The following is a 26,411-nucleotide window of genomic DNA, read 5'->3' as shown; positions in this document are numbered from 1 at the left end:
TTGTGCCGAAGCGTAGGTCTTCGTAAATGTCAAGGATGTACTGCAACTTTCATTAGAGATGACCTCAAACCTGTTGAACCTGAATCAACAATGCCTCTGCAGGTTGCAGTTCGTAGTGCACTCAGCTTTTGCCTCACTTGCATTGAACCGTTCCACTTCAAGTCCTTGCCATACAACCACTACACATTCTTGTCTTCAGCATTCATGTGCTCAGCTTTTGTCTGCACACAGACACACGTGAGCGTGCCCTAAAAGCATTCCATTGCTGCAGGTGTGGCAGGCAGGTGTGGCAACACAGTATACTATGCAGGTGAGGTGTTGCTGTCATGTCTTTAGAAAAGCTTGGCACGGCCAACACACGGTTAGTCTGACATTGACACAATAGGGGTGACCCGCCCATACCCTGTTTGTTTTATCCAGGGCGGAATCACTGTGCCATCAGCGGAATTATAAGAGGAAAACACCTGCCAGGCGTTAACCGTTTCACAGTGGAAATATTATATTGCAACCTACTCCTGCAGCACGTTATGCTGTCTGACATTTACAATTATTATAAGCGATAACAGTGCACAATAACATAACAGCTTCTTATTGATTTCACAGCACTTCACACTTCAAACATGTCGCTTCTCAAATAATGTGCTGTCGTAACATAACGAAAACACTTAAGTAGTTTAATCAATTAATTCTACTCTGGTGAACAGCGAAAGAGTGATACTGTACAACTTTAACACGATGCTTATCATACAAAAGTATGTATTCTTGCTTGCTTTGCTTTTGTTCTCACATGAATTGTTGAAGGGTTAAAGTTGGAACATGTAGGCCTTTCTGCCGTTTTCATGAGGGTCCTCCTCTACCAGGCAGACATACAAGGTGATTAGCAGGATCAGGATCAAGTTTCTCTGCACCAGACAGGCTTGAATCAGCAGCACCAAGCCAACATGAGAGATTTATTCACACATACTTTGCCATTCTCTTATAATGCAATTATTTTGACATGTTAGACTTCTACTAATGTAGATACTAAACTGGCTTCTGAGAAAGTAAATTAACCGAATGTGTTGTTATGGATTTAATCATGTGCGTAGTTAAAAACATAACTATTCTTACTCTTGCTTGATTTCAAAAATCTTTTTTTTTGTTGTATGTAAAATATGTGCCTAAAGTTTGTTTGTCAGCACCAAAAGTCAGAAAAAGCTGTCATCTCCCACAGGGATTTGCTTCACTTTTGAGTTTTCATGACGTCACGAAATAAAAAAACAACTGTTCCCACATGAACACAGTGTTGGAGCTAGGAATTTTTCAAAATGGGGACCCAGGGACCCCATCAAGTCATAAAAATGGGGTCCCACAGTAAATTTTTGCGCCCCCACTTTTTTGTAACCGTTTTGAAAACAAATGATAAACGTATGCATACCATACCATATCATACCATACCAACTTTATTTATAAAGCCCTTTAAAAACAACCACAGTTGAAGAACAAAGAGCTGTACACCACAAAGAAATAGAGGCAAAGGACAGACTAAAAAATAACATTTAAAACAGAAATAAAAATACACATTGAAAAAACAAATGCAAATTACCCGAATAACAATTTGTTAGATAAAAACAGTTTAAAAAGTTAAAAACAGTTAAAAAAGTGAAGCTAAAAACAGTTTAGAGTCTCATGCTGGGTTAAAAGCCAGTGAATAAAAATGGGTTTTAAAAAGGGTCTTAAAAATAGCTAAAGAATCTCACATTCTATATTGTGTTTTGGAAAAAGGTTGTCATAAACGTTACTTAATTCATTAAAAAGATAATGCTAAAGAAAACACATTTTTATGCATATGTAAATGTATTCAATTATAAACATTCATTCACTTTCTTCTTCCCTTCTTGGATCTAAACTTTACCGCTGCTGGTATTTTTTTCTAAAATTTTATTTAATAAGTTGCAGGTGTATTTATTTCAGTATAAAAGTGTAAAAAGTTTTTTGCTTTGGTCATGAAATTATGATAATTGTGTGCCAGTGCATACATGCATATGACAAATTGAATTGTGTATTATTCTCACTTGTATGTAGATCATCAGTCCTTTAAAAAACACCACATCTACACTTTCATGGCAAATAATGCCAACAAACTTAGAATTTTGCAAGATAGTTTCAATTTCATTTAATACAGTGGCACTCAATGCCTCTAGCGTTTCATCTCTGGCTTGGTGATGGTCATAAGCTGTGTGTTCCCCTTTAAGAATGGCGGTATGTGGAGTGAGTGACATGTGTAAGTGAATGGGCAAGATAGGAGAGGGAGCGCTATCATGTTCAGGAGTGTTAATAGCATGGTGGATGTCCGCTTGGCTTTGTGGAAAACATAAATAAAGAGTTGTAGCAAATCGACGGCCTTGTCATTCAGAATCAGAATCAGAATAGTTTTTATTGCCATTGTTTGAGAACGGGTTCACAAACTAGGAATTTTTCTTAATTCCGACCAAAGAGCAGAATTGTAGGGACCCAAATTGGAGGGTGTTTCTTGGTGCCTGGTGAGGCTGGATCTTTGAAAATCAGTGCATGATTTTGTGTCAAATGTGTTTTTTTTCTTAGCCCATTTAAATGACGTGCGAAACATCTTTCCATCTTCATAAGTGAGCCATTTGGTGAAAAGTGGCTCTTTTCATTGCTTCTTGGGTTTATTGCTCGCCATGCCGAAAACAATAACAGCTGGTAGTCCTAATACCGGAAATGCAGTATTTGTGATCGATAAAACTTTCGGCAAATCAAAATTTAAGAAATTGTACCGGAAAGTGCATTACTTTGAAGTCGACCAATAATTAATAATTAATCATTTGACCTGGCAAATATAAACAAAACAAAACACAGGCGGAAAGCGATAATTGGTAAAACAATTTATTTTTAAATCCGCGTCCGGGGGACGCACGGACTTCTGTAATTTCGCGTCCTTTCTGATTTCAATGCGTAAAAAGACACAAAAATGCTGTTAACGCCAACACTGGAACACTAAACCACTTCTGACCCACCCCTACCTAGATGGACAGCTTTCTAAAGAGATTAAAAAACAGGCTTCACTACACATCTTGAAATAAAGTTTAAAGCTGCAAACGTGGGCGTTGCAACCTAGATAACCTAGCATGATCTCTCTGTTAAAATGTGAGTTAGCACTGTAGCTCACATAGCTATGCTAGTGTTGCTAACGCTTGTGTCCTCTTGTCCCACTACGTCATGGTACATTGTTGTACAGTATTGTATGTGACTTGGCATCTATTACGCAATATTATTTTATGTAACTAAGTTACTACTGTTATTAGATGAAGTACTAGTATTGTAATCCAATGTTACACAGTATATTTACATTTGTAAGCCTAAAAAATATGAATCATTTTCAAAAATGGAACTTTAATATTTTTTTAATCAGTATACAGTACTCTCAACTTCTTCTTCCCACTCGTGTCAATTTCAGCTAAAGCAGTGATTCTTAACCTTGTTTGAGGTACCGAACCCCACCAGTTTCATATGCGCGGTCACCGAACCCTTCTTTAGTGATTTTTTTTTTTTTCAAATTCAAGACAAAGTTATGTTGTTGTTTTTTTACTGGTGCACAAAATGAACCGTGCATGAACATCACCTTGTTCAAAGAAAATAAACCAACACAGTACATGAACTCACAACAAATTACACACCTGCAAATCAGTGTGACTTCTGCTTTTACCGTATCCACAATACGCCGATAGGGAGAAGTTTTTATTCACACGATGAGTCGGGTGTGTCTTGACCTCCGCCGAACCCCTGAGGCCGACTCACCGAACCCCTAGGGTTCCATCGAACCCAAGTTAAGAACCACTGAGCTAGAGGGATATAAATAATTGTGTGCTTTACTGTACGTATGTGTCCTGTAGCTGCTTTTCTTTACATTATCATTTGTATTGTGTCAATAATTCTACTTTCCTCTTGTAGCCGCCACCATGACTGTAACACAAGGGTCACAAGAAGTGTCTGGAGTTGTCTGCAACCAATTTGGTTTTTGCCTCTACAGTGGTACTCAATTTACGAGCTCAATTAGTTCTACGATTTAACTTGTAACTCAAAACAAATCAATTGAATCTGTGCTTGCCCCCCTCCAAAACACCACAATTTTAACATGTAAGTTGCGTTTTCAAAAGAAAAATGAGGTGAGATAAGACATGTTATTTGAAAAACAATACACTAGAATGTACCAGTACTACAATGAAACAATGCAATGGTAATGTAAAGAATTTAGCGTATGAAGCGTACTCATGCAGGTATCTCCTATAGGCTGCTTTTCCCGTTGTGCAAAAATAGAAATTGTAATGTTAAAAACGGACGTCTTTGTTTAACAGACCGGAGGACAGTATGTATGTCTGTGTACCTGTGGATCATCCAGTTTGTAGAGTCAGGGGACCGAACTAACTGAAACATGTCAAACACACAATCAGCAGCTTCTTATGGATAAATGTCCATCGCTTGGCGTCCTTGGCTAATTTGTGTGATGCTGCACTCTGGCGTTGCCTGGTTTTACTTCACGGTGCTATTTTTCGCACTCAAGGTTTTGTTCAGATGGTTGGAGGATATGGTTGGAAAAAAAACAAAACCTTTTACCGGCAACTCAAATTTTTGCTCGCAACTTACAATGTATTATCTGATGGGATTCATCTATTATGCCTATAATGCCCTCTAAAAAAACATCCAAAAACCACTAGCAATACTTCCATTTACATGTCTTCACCGGCATTAACCAAGTATTAACAACATTGTTATTATAAGAGCTAACGCTGAGAAACGTAACGTAGCTACTGCAGCTCTTGACCTACTGAGCTGCTGCTGCATCGCGTCTGAGTTGGTAAAGGTTTGTGCTAGATTATGAATTTTGCCTGACACTTGTATAGTAGAAGGTTGTGGCGAGAAGTTAATCAACTTTAAAACCGAAGTCATCCCTGGGAAGACTCGGCAAGATGCTTGTTTGCTTCTAGCATTTTCTACCTGAGGAGTGGGGATTATGTTGAAATGATGAAACGGGGACCACAAATCACGTGCTAAAATATATAAACATCCCATAAGTCTGCAACCCAGTAAAAGCGGACATTGTACAGAAAGTGATTGTTTTATTATGTTTGTAGTTTGTATTTCTTGTTTAGCACTTAACACTACTGATATATGATGCTTAGTGTTTCACTGGATCTGCTTATCACAAAACGTGTAAAACTTGTAGCTCATCCTTAGCATATTCAGACTCAAAAATATAAGGTTATGGATAGAGATGTCCGATATTGGCTTTTTTGCCGATATCCGATATTCCGATATTGTCCAACTCTTAATTACCGATTCCAATATCAACTGATACCGATATATACAGTCGTGGAATGAACACATTATTATGCCTAATTTTGTTGCAATGCCCCGCTGGATGCATTAAACAATGTAACAAGGTTTTCCAAAATAAATCAACTCAAGTTATGGAAAAAAATGCCAACATGGCACTGCCATATTTATTATTGAAGTCACAAAGTGCATTATTTTTTTGAACGTGCCTCAAAACAGCAGCTTGGAATTTGGGACATGCTCTCCCTGAGAGAGCATGAGGAGGTTGGGGTAGCGGGGGGGTGTATATTGTAGCGTCCCGGAAGGGTTAGTGCTGCAAGGGGTTCTGGGTATTTATTCTGTTGTGTTTATGTTGTGTTACGGTGCGGATGTTCTCCCGAAATGTGTTTGTCATTCTTGTTTGGTGTGGGTTCACAGTGTGGCGCATATTTGTAACAGTGTTAAAGTTGTTTATACGGCCACCCTCAGTGTGACATGTATGGCTGTTGACCAAGAATGCTTAGCATTCACTTGTGTGTGTGAAAAGCCGTAGATATTATGTGACTGGGCCGGCACGCAAAGGCAGTGCCTTTAAGGTTTATTGGCACTCTGTACTTCTCCCTATGTCCGTGTACCACTCCGTACAGCGGCGTTTTAAAAAGTCATAAATTTTACTTTTTGAAACCGATACCGATAATTTCCGATATTACATTTTAAAGCATTTATCGGCCGATAATATCGGCAGTCCGATATTATCGGACTTCTCTAGTTATGGATCATCATTATTTGTCCTGAAGTAGTCGTCGTTGTCTTTAATGAAGTCTGCTATGATTAGTAGTTGTTGTTGAAAGAAAAAGCAAACGTGATGCGCTCTGGATAAATCAATGTGCCCAAAAATACAAATTCCAACAACGGATAAAATGATCAAATCACGGTAAATATTACATGATATTATTATGAATGTGTAACAACATTAAACATATACTTTCAGCATCTATATAAAATGGTGTTGGCTGTTTTTGGATGTTTTTTTTAGAGGGCTTTAAATATAGAATAGATCAAATCCCCTTTATGTGCATTGTTAGCCACCTCTTGCTAGTTGGTTTTTTTTTTTCACAATTTATAATGCACAAAAAAGAAAAAATATGTGTATTCTTGTCTCTCATAAAGAATGCGAATCATAGGCATAATTCCCAAAAAATCCCTATAAAACATGACAAAAAGACAATAGGCAGCTCGTATCGCAAAATATTCGTAAATATATAATTGAGGTACCATCAGAGGTGGGTAGAGTAGCCAGAAGAGTAAGAGTACTGTTACTTTAGAGATTTATTACTCAAGTAAAAGTAAGGAGTAGTCACCCAAATATTTACTTGAGTAAAAGTAAAAAGTATGTTGTGAAAAAACTACTCAAGTACTGAGTAACTGATGAGTAACCTGTTTGTTTAATGATGACGGCAACAAATAATGCACAAAAACATAAAAGTAGCAATGAGCAAATTCAGAGCCAGGAATAACCGTTAAGCAACTAAAACAATAATATATATTAAATAATTATACATTAACATAAAAAAATTAAGGCAAATTGAGCCACAATAACTTAACAGCACCATAGGCTCAGTAGGCAGAGATTACAAAAGGAAAATAACAAGTTAGCCTTTACACAAATCATAAACTGATAGGTGTGGGCTGCACCTGGGAAGACATTGATTGGTGTTTCTATGCTTGCGTGTGTGCGACTGTCCGTGTGTGTGTGTGTGCTGCAGTGCGTTAATAAATGTCCCCACACGATGTACATTTGACAGTGATTCAGAGCAGGGAAGCTAACATCAGCCTACGGTGACAGCCAAAATATCTACTAACGTTACTTACCGCGATGTGCTTCCTCAAATTTGACGTTGAGTTCATGTAAGCTTAAATTTGTTAATCATGTGACCGCCTGGCTCTGTTTGAGTGGTGAAACGGAGTCAAACGTCACCAGTGACTGCATTTGATTGGTGAAACGGAGTCAAACGTCACCAGTGACAGTACTTGATTGGTGAAACGCAGGCATGTGATAGATCCTACTTTGAAGGTCTGTCTGACAAACCAAAACAAACAAAGCGTGCATTAACAGATCGATAAAAGTCAGTAGCGAGTAGCGAGCTGAATGTAGATAAATGGAGCGGAGTAAAAGTAGCGTTTCTTCTCTTCAAATATACTCAAGTAAAAGTATGTTGCATTAAAACTACTCTTAGAAGTACAATTTATCCCAAAAGTTACTCAAGTAGATGTAACAAAGTAAATGTAGCGCATTACTACCCACCTCTGGGTACCATTGTAGTTGTTTGCCATTCTTTCCATTCACTGTGTCAGCATCACAACTGCTTTAGTGAAAGGACACAAATAAACAGTGTCTGGACAGAAGAACATGAGGGAGGAAAGAATGGGAAGCACAGACAGATCCACCAGCAGTTTGTTTTATGCTCACAAAAAGGCTAAATGTCAGGTTGTGCTGTCCAAGTTCAGTGGGTCACAATCGACAACCGCTCATCCAGCAGCGGCCCAGTGGCCAGCGTTTATCAGTCCCTTTCAGATGAGTTATATTTAGGGTGGCCTGGGCCAGACACCATTCTCCCTGCTGATTTACTGGGCTGCTGGGAGCGCTGCTCTACCTTATCCGGTTTCCACAGTCAACCCAGTGTAATTTGTCAGGATATGGCTTGCGGTGCTATAAACCTCCTGTGTGTGCGCGGGTGTGTGTGTGTGTGTGCCTTTGACATTAAGTTCTGTCAGTAATAGCTCCTGATCTCCTCCCGCGCTTTCACTCGCTCTCTCAATCTCAGACACACCCAGGTGTACGCCTGGTTTCACACACACACAAACACACGCAAGCATGCAAGCACACACACACGGACAAACACCCTGCCTCTTGTACATACGGCCTACGAGGCAGATAAGAGAACCATTTATTGTAAAATGCATGGAGCTATTGTGTGATTCTCCAAGGCAGCGGGCAGCGATTCCTCTTAAAGCGTTCTCTAAATCATTTTCGACAAAGAGAGACGGCGATTTACACGTCCATACATCCCAGGTCGGGACAGGGGGAAGGGCAGAGATCTTTTGTGTAACATGCCAGTGATGGATAAACATTTTTTCTTCGCCACACTACGCCGTCGGCGTGTCTGGCATGGGAGCAAGGTGTCATTTTTTTTGTAGAAATACAGGTGCAGTCAAGGTTTTTTTTCCCATTCCTTAGTGGCTCTGTCCGACACAGTTTTACTTTGAAATTCCAATTACACATACTGCACGATTTCCCATTGATACTCCACATCCCGCTGCCCTCAAAGGTTTGTTTCATCTTATCAGCAGCAGCAGAAGCATGTCGGCACTATGGTTACAGAAGTGGACAGTGTGCATGCTAAAACTAGGATGTTAATGGGTTAGGTTATTTGTTTAGTTACATTGAGAAACATCACGTGTTTGCATATGGAGTGAAATCACTGCCAAAACTCCACAGACACCACAAAAATGTTTTTACTCATGCCCAACGAGTGGCAAGTAAAAGAGAACAATTATTTTCAATTAAAAAAACAATTCACAAGTCTAAAAACAATTTAAAACTTTTGGCAGTAATATTCCACCCTGCGTGATGTACCCACTTACACTCAGAGCCACACGCAAATGTGCCATAGTTCAAATTCCACAGCGACAGGTTATGCTGCTGAGTCAATTTGAAGCCGTCTGAGCTACATTTTCTTCCCAGCTGACCTCAACGGCATAACATAACATGGAGGCAGTAATAAATTACGTTTCGTGATTTACAACGAAGGGATGATAAAATAGATATGTTAGCTTACAGGTTGAGCTTGTGTCCCCTCTCTTCTGTCCACCATTTTACTCCCCACCCTGCTTCTTCTTCGTTATTTTTGGTGGACGTGTTATGTACAGGAGGTGTAGACGGTACAGACCACTAGGGGGCGTAGTTAAACTCTATGATTTATTCTATATACTTATAGCTACTGTATATATATATATATATATATATATATATAATAACAAACAATAATAATATTAAACTAAGGAAAATAGAGTGTGACGAATCCAAAGTGTGTGTGTGTGTGTGTGTTTGTGTGTGACTATGTGTGGTGAGTAGCTTCTGAGTGTTACCGTAGTGTTGAGCGAGAGGCAAGTCCAAAAGGGGCAGGGCAGGCAAGAGGGTCCGTGAGACAAGTCGGGGCGATAGCAAGGCGTCAGAGTCCGTGTCCATGCGAGGGGGTCGAGATCCGAGAAGGCAGTCAAGTTCCAGGAGGAGTCCAAGGGAGCGAGACACACAGCTCGAATCCAAGGCGACAGAAGAAAACATGTACGTGTACAAAACATGACAGGACGGCACTCAACAGCACCACCTGTCGTTGTAAAGTGCGAATTACGAGTGCGTGTATCGCACAGTCTGGAATATTACTGCCAAAAGGGTGGAATATTACTGCTAAAAGGGTGGAATATTATTGCTGAAAGTTGTAACTTGAACAAAATGTTTTTTATACTTTATAATCGTTTTATTAATTGAAGAAAATTATTTTTATACTTGCGAATCGTATTTTATACTTGCAGGATATTGTTTTTTTTTTTGTTTTTTTTTACTTGCAAATCGTTTTTTTAATTAAAGAAAATATATATATTTTTTACGAATGTGTGAATGTGAGCGTGAATGTTGTCTATCTGTGTTGGCCCTGCGATGAGGTGGCAACTTGTTCAGGGTGTACACCACCTTCCGCCCGAGTGCAGCTGGGATAGGCTCCAGCACCCCCCACAACCCCGAGAGGGACAAGCGGTAGAAAATGGATGGCTGGATGAAAATAAATTTGTTTTTACTTGCGAATCGTTGGGCGTTTATGTGTTTTGGCAGTAATGTCACGCCATATTTGTACTTGTCATGTCCAAAAAAGGGTAGGAAGCAGCTGATCTCATTTAATCCTACCCGTTCTCCGTGTTTCTGTGGTCACTGCTAGTTTGTTCACTCCCTGTGTTTAACATGTTTAACATGTATCAGTATTAGGCAAAAAGATATATAGAATGTGAAATGGTAAAAATTAAAATAAAAACATGGTAGCATTCCTGTGATTCCGTTTTAGTGCACTTACAGTATGTCCACTCCTGCATCATGACTGAGATATTCTTAGATGGTTGTTTTTTCTAAAATTAAATGAGGTCAGTCTGTGTCATTTATATGGCAGACGCAAACGCACATAAGGAGTAGGCCGCGCTCGGATGCATGATGAAAGTCCTTTGCAAGAGTGTCCAGTCAAATTTAGAAGCTCCAGGAAGCTGATGGTTTCCTCTCTCCCGTCAGTCCGTCGAGCAAACCAAACATTCCTATCTATCTCCCGTCCTCGATTTTTCCCACACTTCTTCCTCCGCTCGCCCACAGCCTTAATTGACTTCATGTTAGTTCACCTTCCTGTTCGGCATGCTGGGACAGCGATAGGACCAAAAGTCATCTGATACGAGGTTGAGGCTGGAGGTGCCCATTTGTTACATTGTTTTTTATCTATTTGTTATATTGGAATACTACCAATGAGGTTTGTTTTGTCCTTGCCCAGTAACCTAGCAACTACTAGTGATGTCGCAACAGGCTGCAGAAGAAATTCAAACTGAAATGTAAATAATGCTGATCACATGAAATATTCACAGTTGTCTCAATTGGGTTATGTTGCGTGCAGTCACTCCGGGCCCTATTCTCCGGTTTGCGTTTAAGTGTTTTTGTACACGCTTGATATTACACACGTATCATATTTATTCGTTTTACAGCCTCCAGACAAGCCCACACAAGTGAAACACAAGTGCTTAAAGGGGCCCTATTATGCAAAACCAACTTTTCTTACCTGTTGGTACCTGTTTTTGTGTATTTGGGATCCCCATTAGTCCCGAAAATTTTACCTCAAACCATGGAGGCATGGCAGAGATATTTATAAAACAATCGTGCCTTTTCCAAACTTGCTCCGAACGAGCCGCTTGCAATTTGAGACTTTAGTGATATATTTTGCCTATATGGTAGAGGTTTACCCAAAGAGCTTTGCGCGAGCCTTCCATTTTTATTCATTTGTAAAATAAATTCCTTATTTTTCTCAATCCTCTTGTTGTGGCGCACACACATGCTAAAATCCTCCAATGTTGCCATTTCTAATAAAAAGAAGTGTGTCGTTCTGGTTTATATCAATAAACTCAATATGTAAGTTACAAACTACAACATGGCTGACGGGATGGAAATTCAGTCGAAGGGGGCTTGGCCTGGAGAAGGGCTAATAAGACGTCTCACAAAACAGCACATTCTGAAGACACGTCAGAAAGCGGCTGGAAGATGGTCAAAACAATTTTGACCAAAGCGCCACGATCGCATGTTACCCTGTTAAAAGCTGTGACGCTTCAGGATGGGCTTAGACAGCTTTGTGTGCATGTATGTGTTTTCACAGGAGCTGATAGTATGATATTCTATATAAACAAAAATCAATCCAATCAAATGATGGATGTGTAGCGTGTAAGGACGGGAGTTGAAGGCGAAATGTCAAAGGATGAAGCTAACTGTTTAAATGACGTACAGACTTTTGTTTAAAACAACTGTATTTCCTCATCCGCAGCTTAATGTGCAACAACACACACCGGAAATGTGTCCTGTGTAAAACCGTCCGGCCAGAACTCTCTAAACATAACTAAAATTCTGTGGGTGAATTATGTAAACCCACTACAGACGCTAGATTATATAAGTATTTTCTGTTAAATATATACATAGTTTAATGATGGCCTCACAACCCAGCTGAAACTCAGAATGTCCAAAAGCGGCCGATTTGTGCGGTCCCTTTCGCTGTGGTCGCACTCTTCTTCTCTTCCACTCAAGCAGACGAGAGAAAGATGTGCATTTTGATTTTTGATAGTTAATTCAGAGGGGAATTCTGGTCCTTTTTATCCTGAAGGAAAACAATCTATTTGGCCATTCTTGTTGATCGTGCATATGAAATTTGTGAAGGGGAAAGAATAGTAAGCACAGACAGATCCACCAGCAATTTGTTTTATTTAGGCCAACTATTTTGATGCCTAGACGGGCTGCAGAAGAAACAGAAATCAACTTGTCAACGTCTGATAAAAATGTTCTCGATCATGTGAAACTTGAACAATATATGTGAGTTTATGCTCTGTAGTCTGGAAGTACCTGTTGCGTTCCCAGATGGCTATTCCCAAGCTAGGCTAGTGTTGTGTCTTGTTGTTGTCCCCCCCCCGCCCCCCCATGGTTACTTTTCAATGACACTAGTTTTTGTTTTCAATTCTTGGCTTCGGTGTCTTTAATTTACAACTCATTTGGTGTATACACTTTTATGTTGTGTTCCCCTATGATCCCTAGACTATGAGCCATCTGGGAACGTAACATAAATTGGGGGCTCGTCCGGGATTGGCTGGCTGATCAACAGGTGAAATGAGGAGCAGCTGGGAACAGGAACCGGTTGATTGGCAGCAGAGGTCGTGATTAAGTGTATATATTTCACTAGAAATAGGCAGCACAGTGAAACAGGGGTTAGTGTATATGCCTCACAATACAAAGGTCCTAAGTAGTCCTGGGTTCAATCCCGGGCTCAGGATCTTTCTGTGTAGAGTTTGCATGTTCTCCCTGCGACTGCGTGGGTTCCCTCCAGGTACTCCGGCTTCCTCCCACCTCCAAAGACATGCACCTGGGGATAGGTTGATTGGCAACACTAAATGGGCCCTAGTGTGTGAATGTGAGTGTGAATGTTGTCTGTCTATCTGTGTTGGCCCTGTGATGAGGTGGCGACTTGTCCAGGGTGTACCCCGCCTTCCGCCCGAATGCAGCTGAGATAGGCTGCAGCACCCCCCGCCACCCCAAAAGGGACAAGCGGTAGAAAATGGATGGATGGAAGTTAGAAATAAGGAGAGATGCCAGGCCCACTAGTACTACAGCCTGAAAAGTCCATCCATCCATCCATTTGCTACCGCTTATTCCCTTCGGGGTCGCGGGGGGCGCTGGAGCCTATCTCAGCTACAATCGGGCGGAAGGCGGGGTACACCCTGGACAAGTCGCCACCTCATCACAGGGCCAACACAGATAGACAGACAACATTCACACTCACATTCACACACTAGGGCCAATTTAGTGTTGCCAATTAACCTATCCCCAGGTGCATGTCTTTGGAGGTGGGAGGAAGCCGGAGTACCCGGAGGGAACCCACGCAGTCACGGGGAGAACATGCAAACTCCACACAGAAAGATCCCGAGCCTGGGATTGAACCCAGGACTACTCAGGACCTTCGTATTGTGAGGCAGACGCCGCACTAACCCCTCTGCCACCGTGCTGCCCAGCCTGAAAAGTGAAAATGAAAAATATCAATCAATCAATCAATCAAGTTTATTTATAAAGCCCTAAATCACAAGTGTCTCAAAGGGCTGCACAAGCCACAACGACATCCTCGGCTCAGATCCCACATCAGGCCAGGAAAAATCTCAACCCAATGGGATACAATGAGAAACTTTGTAGGGGACTGCAGATGTGTGGACCCCCCGCCCCCCCCGGGCGACCGGTGCAATGGACGTCGAGTGGATCTAGTTAATAGTGTGAGAGTCCAGCCCACAGTGGGGCCAGCAGGGGATCATCTTGAGTGGAGACAGGTCAGCAGCGCAGAGACCTCCCCAACTGATGCACAGATGAGTGGTCCACCCCGGGTCCTGACTTTGAACAGCTCATCTGTGGTCACCTAATAAACCTCTCCACGCAGGAGAGGCAGGCAGAGTGCAGAAAAAAGACTGCAGATCAACTGGTCTAAAAGGGGGGTCTATTTAAAGGCTCGCGTATACAAATGAGTTTTAAGATGGTAACCAGAATAAATCATTTTTTAACATGGTAATGTCATTATTTGATTATATCAATGGGCTAGTTAATAATTCCGTATTGGCAAATACATTTTTCAAAGACAATTTCCCAGATTCCCATTCCTCAGTCGAGGCGTTCCACGTAGGTACGGGAACGTGTTTTCGGCCTCCCGTGTCTGTCTGGGTGTTTATTTGACATCCCTGTCATGAGGCGGAAAAGTGCTCGCTGGTGATGAGGGGGCGTATTGATTGGTGGGCCAGGCGCCTGCTGCATCGATTTGGCAGCAGGGCGATCCTTCAAGGCCTTCCTATTGGCACACTGAGTTAATCTGCTCAGCCGGATCAATACAGGCTAACTGCAACTATCATTGCACAACGTCTCACGTCACTCACCTGTTTGGCTGGGATTTATCAGGTTTGTAGGTGTTTGTTTATGGCTTTTGTTGTTTTTTTACGGTAGATCCCGAGAATGATTTGTGTGGGTATGACAGGGAAGCCCACAAGAGGCTCACTGTCCGTCCGTGTGCACGCACAGGATAGGCTTTCTTGTGTTATATGTTCCCATGGTGAGTCACGGGGCAGTAAAATGCAAGCAGTGCAATGCTATGAGGTCACATAAACACTGTATTGGCGTGCTATTATGAATCTGGAGCCTGCCCCGGGCAGAGCATGGCAGCACGGTGTTAACCACCGAGAAGACGAGCTGAGTCGTTGAATTTAGTGCTGCTGACATTGTATTTTTTATTTTTAAACAGTGCAACTGGAGTATGCTGGAGCTCACATCTTGCCTCTGTTGTGTTGTAATTGTGTTTGTGGATCTCAATTGTGTATTGGACCGTTTGACTGCTCTTATTTGTCCTTTCGCAGACCTAACATGGAGAAAACGGGCCAGGTCAGCGAGTCTGGCTCCTCGACAGTTAAACATGCTCTCAACCCTGACAAGTCCTTTTTGCAAGTCCACTACCTCAAGGTGATGTATTTATATAGTACAGCTTGATATTAAAATGTATAAAACACTAGTTGGACTAGCTATACAAAGTAATTCAAATATTATGTATGAAGTTGCACACTAGACCTGCACGATTAATGTGCTACAAATAACCGAAATAAGCTAAGGTTTTTTTTTTGTTTTTTTTCTTGTGTGACAGACATGTTGGCCAATGAGAATTGTTTGTTTGTCTATCGCTTCAAACAGGGAGAAAGATGTCTCACTCTATGCATTGCCCTCAGCACATGAGCGTGTTTATTTAACAGTAGAATTAACCGAATGCAGTGAGCCCTCTTTCCAGTCATTCACAATCTTTGCCTTGGTGGGCAAAGATTGTTTCCTTTACAAACACAGGAAGCAATGACAGACCGTCTCACTACTCGCGACTCGCCATTATGAAGTGCTGCCAGGTAAAACAAATTAGGAGTAAAAAATGATTACAAAGCGAAATGTCCAGTTGTGGGAATATTTCAGCTTGAAAATCGGATGGAAAACACAAACCAACGAACAAGAATGCCATGATCACGTGATGGCATTAATCAATAAAACAACGTCCGACCTAGTTTTTCCAACTGGGAAAAAATGCACCTTAAGAAGTTCAGTATTTATTTAAGTTATTTTTTACTTCCAGAAATAAGTCTGTTTTATTTTTGGTTTGTTTATTTGTTTAGTATTAGAGATGTCCGATAATGGCTTTTTTGCCGATATCAGTTATTCCGATATTGTCCAACTCTTAATTACCGATTCCGATATCAACCGATACCGATATATACAGTCGTGGAATTAACACATTATTATGCCTAATTTTGTTGTGATGCCCCGCTGGATGCATTTAACAATGTAACAAGGTTTTCCCAAAATAAATCAACTTAAGTTATGGAAAAAAATGGCAACATGGCACAGCCATATTTATTATTGAAGTCACAAAGTGCATTATTTTTTTTAACATGCCTCAAAACAGCAGCTTGGAATTTGGGACATGGTCTCCCTGAGAGAGCATGAGGAGGTTGAGGTGGGCGGGCTTGGGGGAGTAGGGGGTAGCGGGGAAGTATATTGTAGCGTCCCGGAAGAGTTAGTGCTGCAAGGGGTTCTGGGTATTTGTTCTATTGTGTTTATGTTGTGTTATGGTGCAGATGTTCTCCCGAAATGTGTTTGTCATTCTTGTTTGGTGTGTGTTCACAGTGTGGCGCATATTTGTTACAGTGTTAAAGTTGTTTATACGGCCACCCTCAGTGTGACCTGTATGACTGTTGACCAAGTATGCTTGCATTCACTTGTGTGTGTCAAAAGCCGTATTATGTGATTGAGCCGGCATGTAATTATTGGCGCTCTGTACTTCTCCCTACATCCGTGCACCACTCCGTATAGCGGCGTTTTAAAACGTCATAAATGTTACTTTTTGAAACCGATACCGATAATTTCCGATATTACATTTTAAAGTATTTATCGGCCGATAATATCGGCAGTCCGATATTATCGGACATCTCTATTTAGTATAACAAAGTTATTTACCTTCCAATTACAGTAAAATGGTAAACAATTCTACAATAATGAGAAATAAAAGTTGATATCCTTTTAAATGGTTACTTGCGTTATTCTTATATATTATGATTACATTACATTATAAACACTGTGTAGGTTTTATTTGTTTGTCTTCAGTTTAAGAGAATGATGTAGACAAAAGCTCTGAGTCTGTCTGCATAACGCCAAATATTTTTAATGTCATTTATTACATATTGTTCTGTGTTGCACTTCGAGACAAGAATATATTGGTTGATGTCTTTCTTCACTTGTTATTTTCGCATTGTATATATAAAATATCAAAATCGCAAATCGAATCGCAATCGCAATTTTGAAGAGAAAAATCGCAAATATGTTTTTCTGAAAATCGTGCAGCCCTACTGCACAGTGCACACCATTATATATTTATATCATTGTCACCCTTTGTTATTACACTAGACAGTTTTTCCTTTTGGCCTATAAAAGTTTGAATTGCAGATGCGGTAAAAAAACTGTTGGTTAGCACAGTGGGTGAGGAGGTTCAAACACTAATTCCTGTCCCATATAGTTCTCTCACAAGAGTTTTATACAATTCACACAGGAACTGTCCCACCTTTATTACCGCTCTGATGCCAAATCCAAAGCCAGAAAAGGGACAAAAGACAAGGAAAAATCATTTTTTCTTTGCTTTGAATATATGTCAAAATACTGCTGCCCTTTCCATGGCGTGTCTGCAATGTTTGTGTGTCTTTCTATTCTTTACAGTGTGTGTCATTACAGGGGTTTGTGACGCTTGTACCCTGTTTAATTTCCTCTGAGAACATATTAACAAGTCCTTGCTGTCCGCATGATGACGTTAAAGACCTGTTGTTATTTCCCTGTGCCATTCTTTACAGGGCTACTTCCTCCTCAGGTTCTTGGCCAATCAAGTCGGAGAGCAACCATTCATCAACTTCTTCAAATTATTTGTAAAGCAATATCACGGGCAACTCATTTTATCCCAGGTGAGGCTCCATGTACTGTATGGTCATGAGAAAAATTAGTAATCATTTGTTTGTGTAAAATCTTCTAGTCTTAAACCGCTGCACACAAAAGGGTGAACATTTGTCAAAACATGCACCCCTACTGTGTTGTTTGTGCTGTTATTTCTCCGACAAATACACCGCAAGCTGGTGCTGGTATTAAAGCCTGTACAGTAGGTTGGATTGATTTGAAATTTCTCAAACAGCTCAATGTGCTGGACAAAACACAAACTGTAACTTAAGGTTACATTTTAGGGGACTGACAGGCACATGTGTGTAAACTCTGAGCAGGATTTGTTGAAAAACATGGCCGTCAATAAGTGAAACGTCTTTACAGGCGTGGGACTTTGTAACTAATTGACCACATAACCTCCTGAAAACAAGCGTCCTCTGCAATGGACATTTGCGTTTTGCACATACTTGCCAACCCTCCCGGATTTTCCGGGAGACTCCCGAAATTCAGCGCCTCTCCCGAAAACCTCCCGGGACAAATTTTCTCCCGAAAATCTCCCGAAATTCAGGCGGAGCTGGAGGCCACGCCCCCTCCAGCTCCATGCGGACCTGAGTCCGCTTTCCCACAATATAAAGAACGTCTACAGTAAAGCAGTCCGTCTGCCGTAAACAGCAATGTTGTGACACTCTTAAACAGGACAATACTGCCATCTAGTGCATTTGATGAAAGCACTTTTGTGCGTGCCACACAGCAATGCATCATCAGAGAGGGTGTTCAGCATGGTTAGAAAGATAGTGACAGAGAATAGAACAAGGATGGACAATTCAACCCTTAACTCAACAATGAGCAGATGAGTGTTATGTGTGTAAATAAATGAACACTGAAATTCAAGTATTTATTTTATTTACATATATACATATATATATATATATATATATATATATATATATATATATATATATATATATATATATATATATATATATATATATATAGCTAGAATTCACTGAAAGTCAATTATTTATTATATATATATATATATATATATATCTATATATATATATCCATCCATCCATCCATTTTCTACCGCTTATTCTCTTCGGGGTCGCGGGGATATATATATATATATATATATATATATATATATATATATATATATATATATATATATGAAATACTTGACTTGGTGAATTCTAGCTGTAAATATACTCCTCCCCTCTTAACCACGCCCCAAACCACGCCCCCGCCCCAACCACGCCCCCCGCACCCACCCCCCGAAATTGGAGGTCTCAAGGTTGGCAAGTATGGTTTTGCATAACAGGGCTGTTTCTGAAATGTGTTACTCTAACAAAAAACACTTCTGGAGGTTAACTATCCATCCATCCATTTTCTACTGCTTGTAATGTTGATACAATTTCAAGGATATACAGTCGTGGTCAAAAGTTTACATACACTTGTAAAGAACATAATGTCATGGCTGTCTTGAGTTTCCAATCATTTCTACAACTCTTATTTTTTTGTGATAGAGTGATTGGAGCACAGACTTGTTGGTCACAAAAAACATTCATGAAGTTTGGTTCTTTTATGAATTTATTATGGGTCTACTAAAATGTGACCAAATCTGCTGGGTCAAAAGTATACATACAGCAATGTTAATATTTGGTTATATGTCCCTTGGCAAGTTTCACTGCAATAAGGTGCTTTTGGTAGCCATCCACAAACTTCTGGTTGAGTTTTTGACCACTCCGATTGACAAAATTGGTGCATTTCAGCTAAATGTATTGGTTATCTGACATGGACTTGTTTCTTCAGCATTGTCCACACGTTTAAGTAAGGACTTTGGGAAGGCCATTCTAAAACCTTAATTCTTGCCTGATTTAGCCATTCCTTTACCACTTTTGACATGGTCATTGTCCTGTTGGAACACCCAACTGCGCCCAAGACCCAACCTCCGGGCTGATGATTTTAGGTTGTCCTGAAGAATTTGGAGGTAATCCTCCTTTTTCATTGTCCCATTTACTTTCTGTAAAGCACCAGTTCCATTGGCAGCAAAACAGGCCCAGAGCATAATACTACCACCACCATGCTTGACCGTAAGCATGGTGTTCCTGGGATTAAAGGCCTCACCTTTTCTCCTCCAAACTGTGGAGGTTGCCCTCCAGGGGGTTCTTCGGATCACCAATCAACGCCATGAGAGTCCGTTTCGGGGTACAATATTGTTTTATTGTTCTCAAATGTCCCAGGCTGCTTTTCAGCAATTGTCTTTTTCTTGTTCTTTCTCGCTCTCACGTCAGCTCCCCTCCAGCTCCAACAACTCTCTCCTCCCGGCTGCTGCCTTTTAGCAGAGCGACAGGTGATTAGATAACCAGGCCCAGGTGGACTATCTACGCACCTGTCGCTGATCTCGAAGCCGGACCTGGCACACCCCGCTTCGCTGCAGGTCCGCAGGCCACGCCCCCTCCACAAAACATATTGCTGGGTATTGTGGCCAAACAGCTCAATTTTTGTTTCATCTGACCACAGAACTTTCCTCCAGAAGGTCTTATCTTTGTCCATGTGATGTCAGATGAAACAAAAAATGACATTATCTTTACAAGTGTATGTAAACTTTTGAGCACGACTATATGTATTACATGAGTGCTAGCACAACTTCCAAAGCATTTTGACCACAAACCATAGGGGGTGCATCATTTTTTTTTAAATGATTGGAGATTCAAGGACCCAATTTCCGCTTGATCAATTTAATAGGAGAGACTCCACGGTGGCTGGCTGTTTGTTAATCAAGTCCAAGCTCAGATTTGAACCGTTTAATGCGACCCGTCCTCTCTGGCGCAATGTTATTTCCATAAATTAATTGGAGGCTGACACTCTGTAAGCTAGACTGCCACTATGTTACAATCGTTGCAAGTGCTGGTTGGCCATACATCAGTTTGGCTACGTGTGTTTATTCCACTGGTGTCTTGTAGCTGAGCGCCCACACCTGCACGTCTACGTGTGTGTGAGTGATGTGTGATATGTTCCACCTGGCTGCTGTTGGCATCCTGCTAAATAATGGATGCAATACAAACACTGTTTGACATGGAGCGTCTAACTAAGATCTTGAACACCTTTATTTTTCTCCCCTCTTCCACACTTCCCCAAATGCCTCAATTTCAATCCATCATGTTTTCGACAGGATTTCCTGCAAATGCTGCTCAGTACCTTCCCTGACCTTGCAAGGTATGTACTCTGCATCAAGTACTTGAATTCGTTAATAATTAATTGTGCTGATTTTTTTTAAACTCCATAATGCATTGCAATAACATTAACAGTATACAGAGAAATCAATAATAAACGAACACAAGAGTTTATTATGAATTTGCCAGGAAATGGTGTGCCTTCTTGAGTATCAATAAAGCAGCTTACAGCATATTTAAGTAGCCCAATAAAAACTGAGCAGTACACATTTTAGGTATAGGTTGTTTTAAATAATGTAAAAATAATTAATATCGACATACAAGAAAGGCTTGTTGTGTATTTGAGTGTACATATAAATTAAATATGATAATAACAATTGGAGCCCTATAGTTTGAGGTGTGGTTGACTCCATTATACTAGATATAATAGTACATTATATCATATTACATATTTTACTGCTACTAGTACTAAAGATTGGTGTTTAAACATTAAGTTAGTTAGTAGCTACTTACTGTATAATATGATGCAGTAAATACAACCACAAACAAACATACCTTTGTACCTCGGTTTTTGTTACTAATCATTATAAAAGGTCAGATGAAAGCCAAATCAACCAATCCAAAGCAGTTTTTCCATGAATAAATGTTGTTAAGTTAACGTACCACTGATTGTCACACACACACACACACACACACACACACTAGGTGTGGCAAAATTATTCTCTGCATTTGACCCATCACCCTTGATCACCTCCTGGAAGGTAAGGGGAGCAGTGGGCAGCTACGGTGGCCGCGCCTGGGAATAATTTTTGGTGATTTAACCCCCAATTCCAACCCTTGATGCTGAGTGCCAAGCAGGGAGGTAATGGGTCCCATTTTTATAGTCTTTGGTATGACTCGGGCGGGGTTTGAACTCTCAACCTACCGATTTCAGGGCGGACACTCTAGTACCGGTAAATCCAATAAACCTGTTCTCGACACCCAAAATTGTTAAGACAAAACCCTTTTATAGAGAATAATTCCAATTTTACATACAAAAACATTGCAAAATACATATAAATAGGCAAGGGCTCAAGCCAGAAAAAAGGGCACCCTTCACGAAATGTATGCATACAATTATTATTATAAAACTTACAGCAGGATAATTTCAATTTACATAGTAAAAAATACAAACTCAACTTATCCAAAAAAAAAAAAAAATTTTACAATTCACTCATTAAATTATTTTATTTTTTTACTGTTTTCTGACAGAGTTGAAGCCTAATAAACATCACACTATAATATCCAACAATATACTTCACCAGACTGTAGTAGCTCAACTTAATACACAATAATTAGGATTTTAAGTAAAACTAAACTACTAAACTTGTCAACTGTGTCTAATTATCCACCTTTTTTCAGAATAGATAGTTAAAGTTAAAGTCCCAACAATAGTCACACACACTAGGTGTGGTGAAATTCTCCTCTGCACCCCCTGGGAGGTGAGGGGAGCAGTGAGCAGCAGCGGTGACCACGCTCTGGAATCATTTTGGTGATTTAACCCCCAATTCCAACCCTTGATGCTGAGTGCCAAGCAGGGAGGCGATGGGTCCCATTTTTATAGTCTTTTGTATGACTCGGCCGGGGTTTGAACTCACCACCTTCCAGTCTCAGGGCGGACACTCTAACCACAAGGCCACTGGCTCAGTTGTTTTGACATGTGACACATGAGACGTATTTTCGAGTACCTAATAGGGCATGTCTTTTTCCTCCTTTTTCAATGATTTTTAATGAAAATAAATTCCCTTATTTTTCCCCAAATATTGAAATGTCGACAAGTATGCACGTTCTCCCTTCATTAAACTTGACAAACATCGGGAAAAGGATGGACGAGTCTTTGACTTGTTTTTCTATTTTGCCTAGGAAACGTTGGACTAGTAGCAACGTTATGTTTCCAGCGTCGCTAATGTTGTGGTTCATTTTGGCACTATGGTGGCTAATTTTGCAGTCATACTTGATTAAAAAAAAAGAAAAACACAGAGACTTAGTCACCAACGCTGGCAAACAGACTAGTTTGTGCCGTGCAATGTAACCGAGACAAATTCAAACAACTGGGTCAAACTTTTGGCAAACATTTTTGTTTGAAATCGAATCATACGGAAAGTGAGGCATTCGAAAACAGAGGTACCTATGTATTGTTAAATTAACATAGAAAATGTGTGAAGTGAAGTGAATTATATTTACCATATTTTTCGGAGTATAAGTCGCTCCGGAGTATAAGTTGCACCGGCCGAAAATGCATAATAAAGAAGGAAAAAAACATACATAAGTCGCACTGGAGTATAAGTCGCATTTTTGGGGGAAATTCATTTGATAAAACCCAACACCAAGAATAGATATTTGAAAGGCAATTTTAAAATAAATAAAGAATAGTGAACAACAGGCTGAATAAGTGTACGTTATATGAGGCATAAATAACCAACTGAGAACGTGCCTGGTATGTTAACGTAACATATTATGGTAAGAGTCATTCAAATAACTATAACATATAGAACATGCTATACGTTTACCAAACAATCTGTCACTCCTAATCGCTAAATCCCATGAAATCTTATACGTCTAGTCTCTTACGTGAATGAGCTAAATAATATTATTTGATATTTTACGCTAATGTGTTAATAATTTCACACATAAGTCGCTCCTGAGTATAAGTCGCACCCCCGGCCAAACTATGAAAAAAACTGCGACTTATAGTCCGAAAAATACGGTATATAGCGCTTTTCTCTAGTGACTCAAAGCGCTTTTACATCGTGAAACCCAATATCTAAGTTACATTTAAACCAGTGTGGGTGGCACTGCGAGCAGGTGGGTAAAGTGTATTGCCCAAGGACACAACGGCAGTGATTAGGATGGTGGAAGCGGGGATCGAACCTGGAACCCTCAAGTTGCTGTCACGGCCACTCTACCAACCGAGCTATACCGGCCCAATGAAAACTAAGCCTTATTATATCTGTAAATGCAGACTTTTTGAGCCAGCTTTAGTTTTGAGTGTGCTAACGTGTATTTTTTTGAGAGTGATATATTCAGTCTTCGCTTCCAACTTTTCCTTCTAATAAGTTTTGATTTTTAGTCGGACTTTGTGTCAGGAGGGCCTGAGGTGGATTTGGCCTTGATTCTCATTGATTAAGCGCGTTGAAGGCTGGCTGTGTGGGATCCCAGCCCCCCCAACATCAATCCTTGTAAGCAGAAGTCTCATCCACTCTAGTATTAACTGAAGTGTAAAAGGACAAGCGCTCCTCCCGCCCTCCTCCTCTCTAATTTTCTGCCTCCTCTCCGGTGCTGGCTTAATCACTCAATTCTCTATTTCTCATGATTGCCTCATTAACCTCTTCTACTGCCCGTCTAGCTCTCTCTCTCTGCCTTTCTCTGTGTCTGTCCCGCTTTTTTGCATCCGTCTGCTATAGCTTGTTTCTCCCCCCCCATCTCTCTCTCTGTTTCTCTCTCTTTGTCAGCCATCAGAACACTTGTCCACTCTCTCTCTCTCTCTCTCTCCCCTGTTGTGTTTTTCTTCACCTTGTGGAGTGCTCCGGCAGACGAGCAGAGATTGATTGTATTAAACAGAGGAAGTTGGGGATGGTCAATATTTGGGTCTGATGCCTCTTCCAGTAAACAGGCGGTGAGTAGAGCAAGCTTGGGGGATGTGAGTGGGCACTCGCTGTCGCCACTTGATGTTAGGGTTCCCCGCGGTGCTCACCACAGAACCGTTCAAACAATAAAAAATAAAGAGCAGAACATAAAATAAAGGGGCGTAAATACAAAACAATAAATTGATTAATTAATTTCTCATTGCAGAGAGCTCAAACCACGCGTAAACGTTTTTGTGTGTCTGTATGCGGAGTAAAACTCTGGAACAAACTGGACTTACGACACAAGCAATGCCAAACTATTAATCAATTTAAACTATTATACAAACATGGGGTCTGGTTCAAATATAGAGATGGGGGTCTTTAATTTGACCTTCTGTTGTACTCTGTTTCAAAGTGTTAACATGTGCTCAATGTTTCCTTACCATTATTGCTATGTTGTCTATTACCATTGTTGGTATTTTGTCCATTACCATTGTTGGTTTATTCATTCTTCTTACATTGTTGATACAAATTATTGTTACAGTGTAGAGATGTCCGATAATGGCTTTTTTGCCGATATTCCGATATTGTCCAACTCTTAATTACTGATTCCGATATCAACCGATACCGATATATACAGTCGTGGAATTAACACTTTATTATGCCTAATTTTGTTGTGATGCCCCGCTGGATGCATTAAACAATGTAACAAGGTTTTCCAAAATAAGTCAACTCAAGTTATGGAAAAGAATGCCGACATGGCTCTGCCATATTTATTATTGAAGTCACAAATTGCATTATTTTTTTTTAACATGCCTCAAAACAGCAGCTAGGAATTTGGGACATGCAGGGGGGTAGCGGGGGGGTGTATATTGTAGCGTCCCCAGAAGAGTTAGTGCTGCAAGGGGTTCTGGGTATTTGTTCTGTTGTGTTTATGTTGTGTTACGGTGCGGATGTTCTCCCGAAATGTGTTTATCATTCTTGTTTGGTGTGTGTTCACAGTGTGGCGCATGTTTGTAACAGTGTTAAAGTTGTTTATACGGCCACCCTCAGTGTGACCTGTATGGCTGTTGACCAAGTATGACTTGCATTCACTTGTGTGTGTGAAAAGCCATAGATATTATGTGACTGGGCCGGCACGCAAAGGCAGTGCCTTTAAAGTTAATTGGCGCTCTCTACTTCTCCCTACGTCCGTGTACACAGCGGCGTTTTAAAAAGTCATACATTTTACTTTTTGAAACCGATACCGATCATTTTGAAAACGATAACGATCATTTCCGATATTACATTAAAGCATTTATCGGCCGATAATATCGGACTGCCCATTCCTGTTACAGTGTAATAATTATTGTTACCTGTGGTAATGCCACTATGATACAACATTTGTATAATCCTTAAACAAACTAACAGTTAAACTCAATGTATTAATCGCTGAATGGAGAACTGGAGGTGGTATTGAATAAAGTTATCTTCTTCCCACTCCCTTTCAGGCAAAACTGAGCCATCATGCGTACATACTGTACATCAGTGGTCCCCAACCATCGGGCCGCGGCCTGGTACCGGTCCGTGGATCGATTAATACCGGGCCGCACAAGAAATAAAAAGAAAAACCAATTTTTTTATATTTTTTATTTAATCAACATAAAAAACACAAGATACACTTACAATTAGTGCACCAACCCAAAAAACCTGCCTCCCCCACTCATTCACACTCATTCGCTCAAAAGGGTTGTTTCTTTCTGTTATTAATATTTCTGGTTCCTACATTATATATCAATATAGATCAATACTGTAAGCACACATGCGTTGACCGGTCCACAGTTACAAAAAGGTTGGGGACCACTGCTGTACATTACCTTTTGTAATATATTAATTTATGTTATTACGTGTTGTCTACCTTGTACTTTAAAAAAAAAAAAAGTGTGTCATTGCCTGAAATAAATGAATAACTTAATTACCGTACTATTTAGGGACGCAATCTTTCAGTCATTCAGTGTTGAT

The 26,411-nt window shown here is 40.4% G+C and overlaps 1 protein-coding gene across 3 annotated transcripts in view; it reads left to right on the top strand.

The window, feature by feature from the left end:
* Positions 1-26,411, top strand: part of aopep (aminopeptidase O (putative)) — a 207,872-nt gene that overhangs the window by 88,489 nt on the left and 92,972 nt on the right. For all 3 annotated transcript variants that reach the window (XM_061928246.1, XM_061928245.1, XM_061928247.1), the window contains 3 exons: positions 15,034-15,136; positions 17,551-17,658; positions 20,805-20,848. In XM_061928246.1, coding sequence (XP_061784230.1) covers positions 15,034-15,136; positions 17,551-17,658; positions 20,805-20,848 — 255 coding nt within the window. The remainder of the gene's footprint in view (positions 1-15,033; positions 15,137-17,550; positions 17,659-20,804; positions 20,849-26,411) is intronic.

The sequence above is a fragment of the Nerophis lumbriciformis genome, linkage group LG33, assembly GCF_033978685.3.
Source record: "Nerophis lumbriciformis linkage group LG33, RoL_Nlum_v2.1, whole genome shotgun sequence".
Classification (NCBI taxonomy): domain Eukaryota; kingdom Metazoa; phylum Chordata; class Actinopteri; order Syngnathiformes; family Syngnathidae; genus Nerophis; species Nerophis lumbriciformis.
This window is presented reverse-complemented; position numbering and strand designations above follow the sequence as displayed.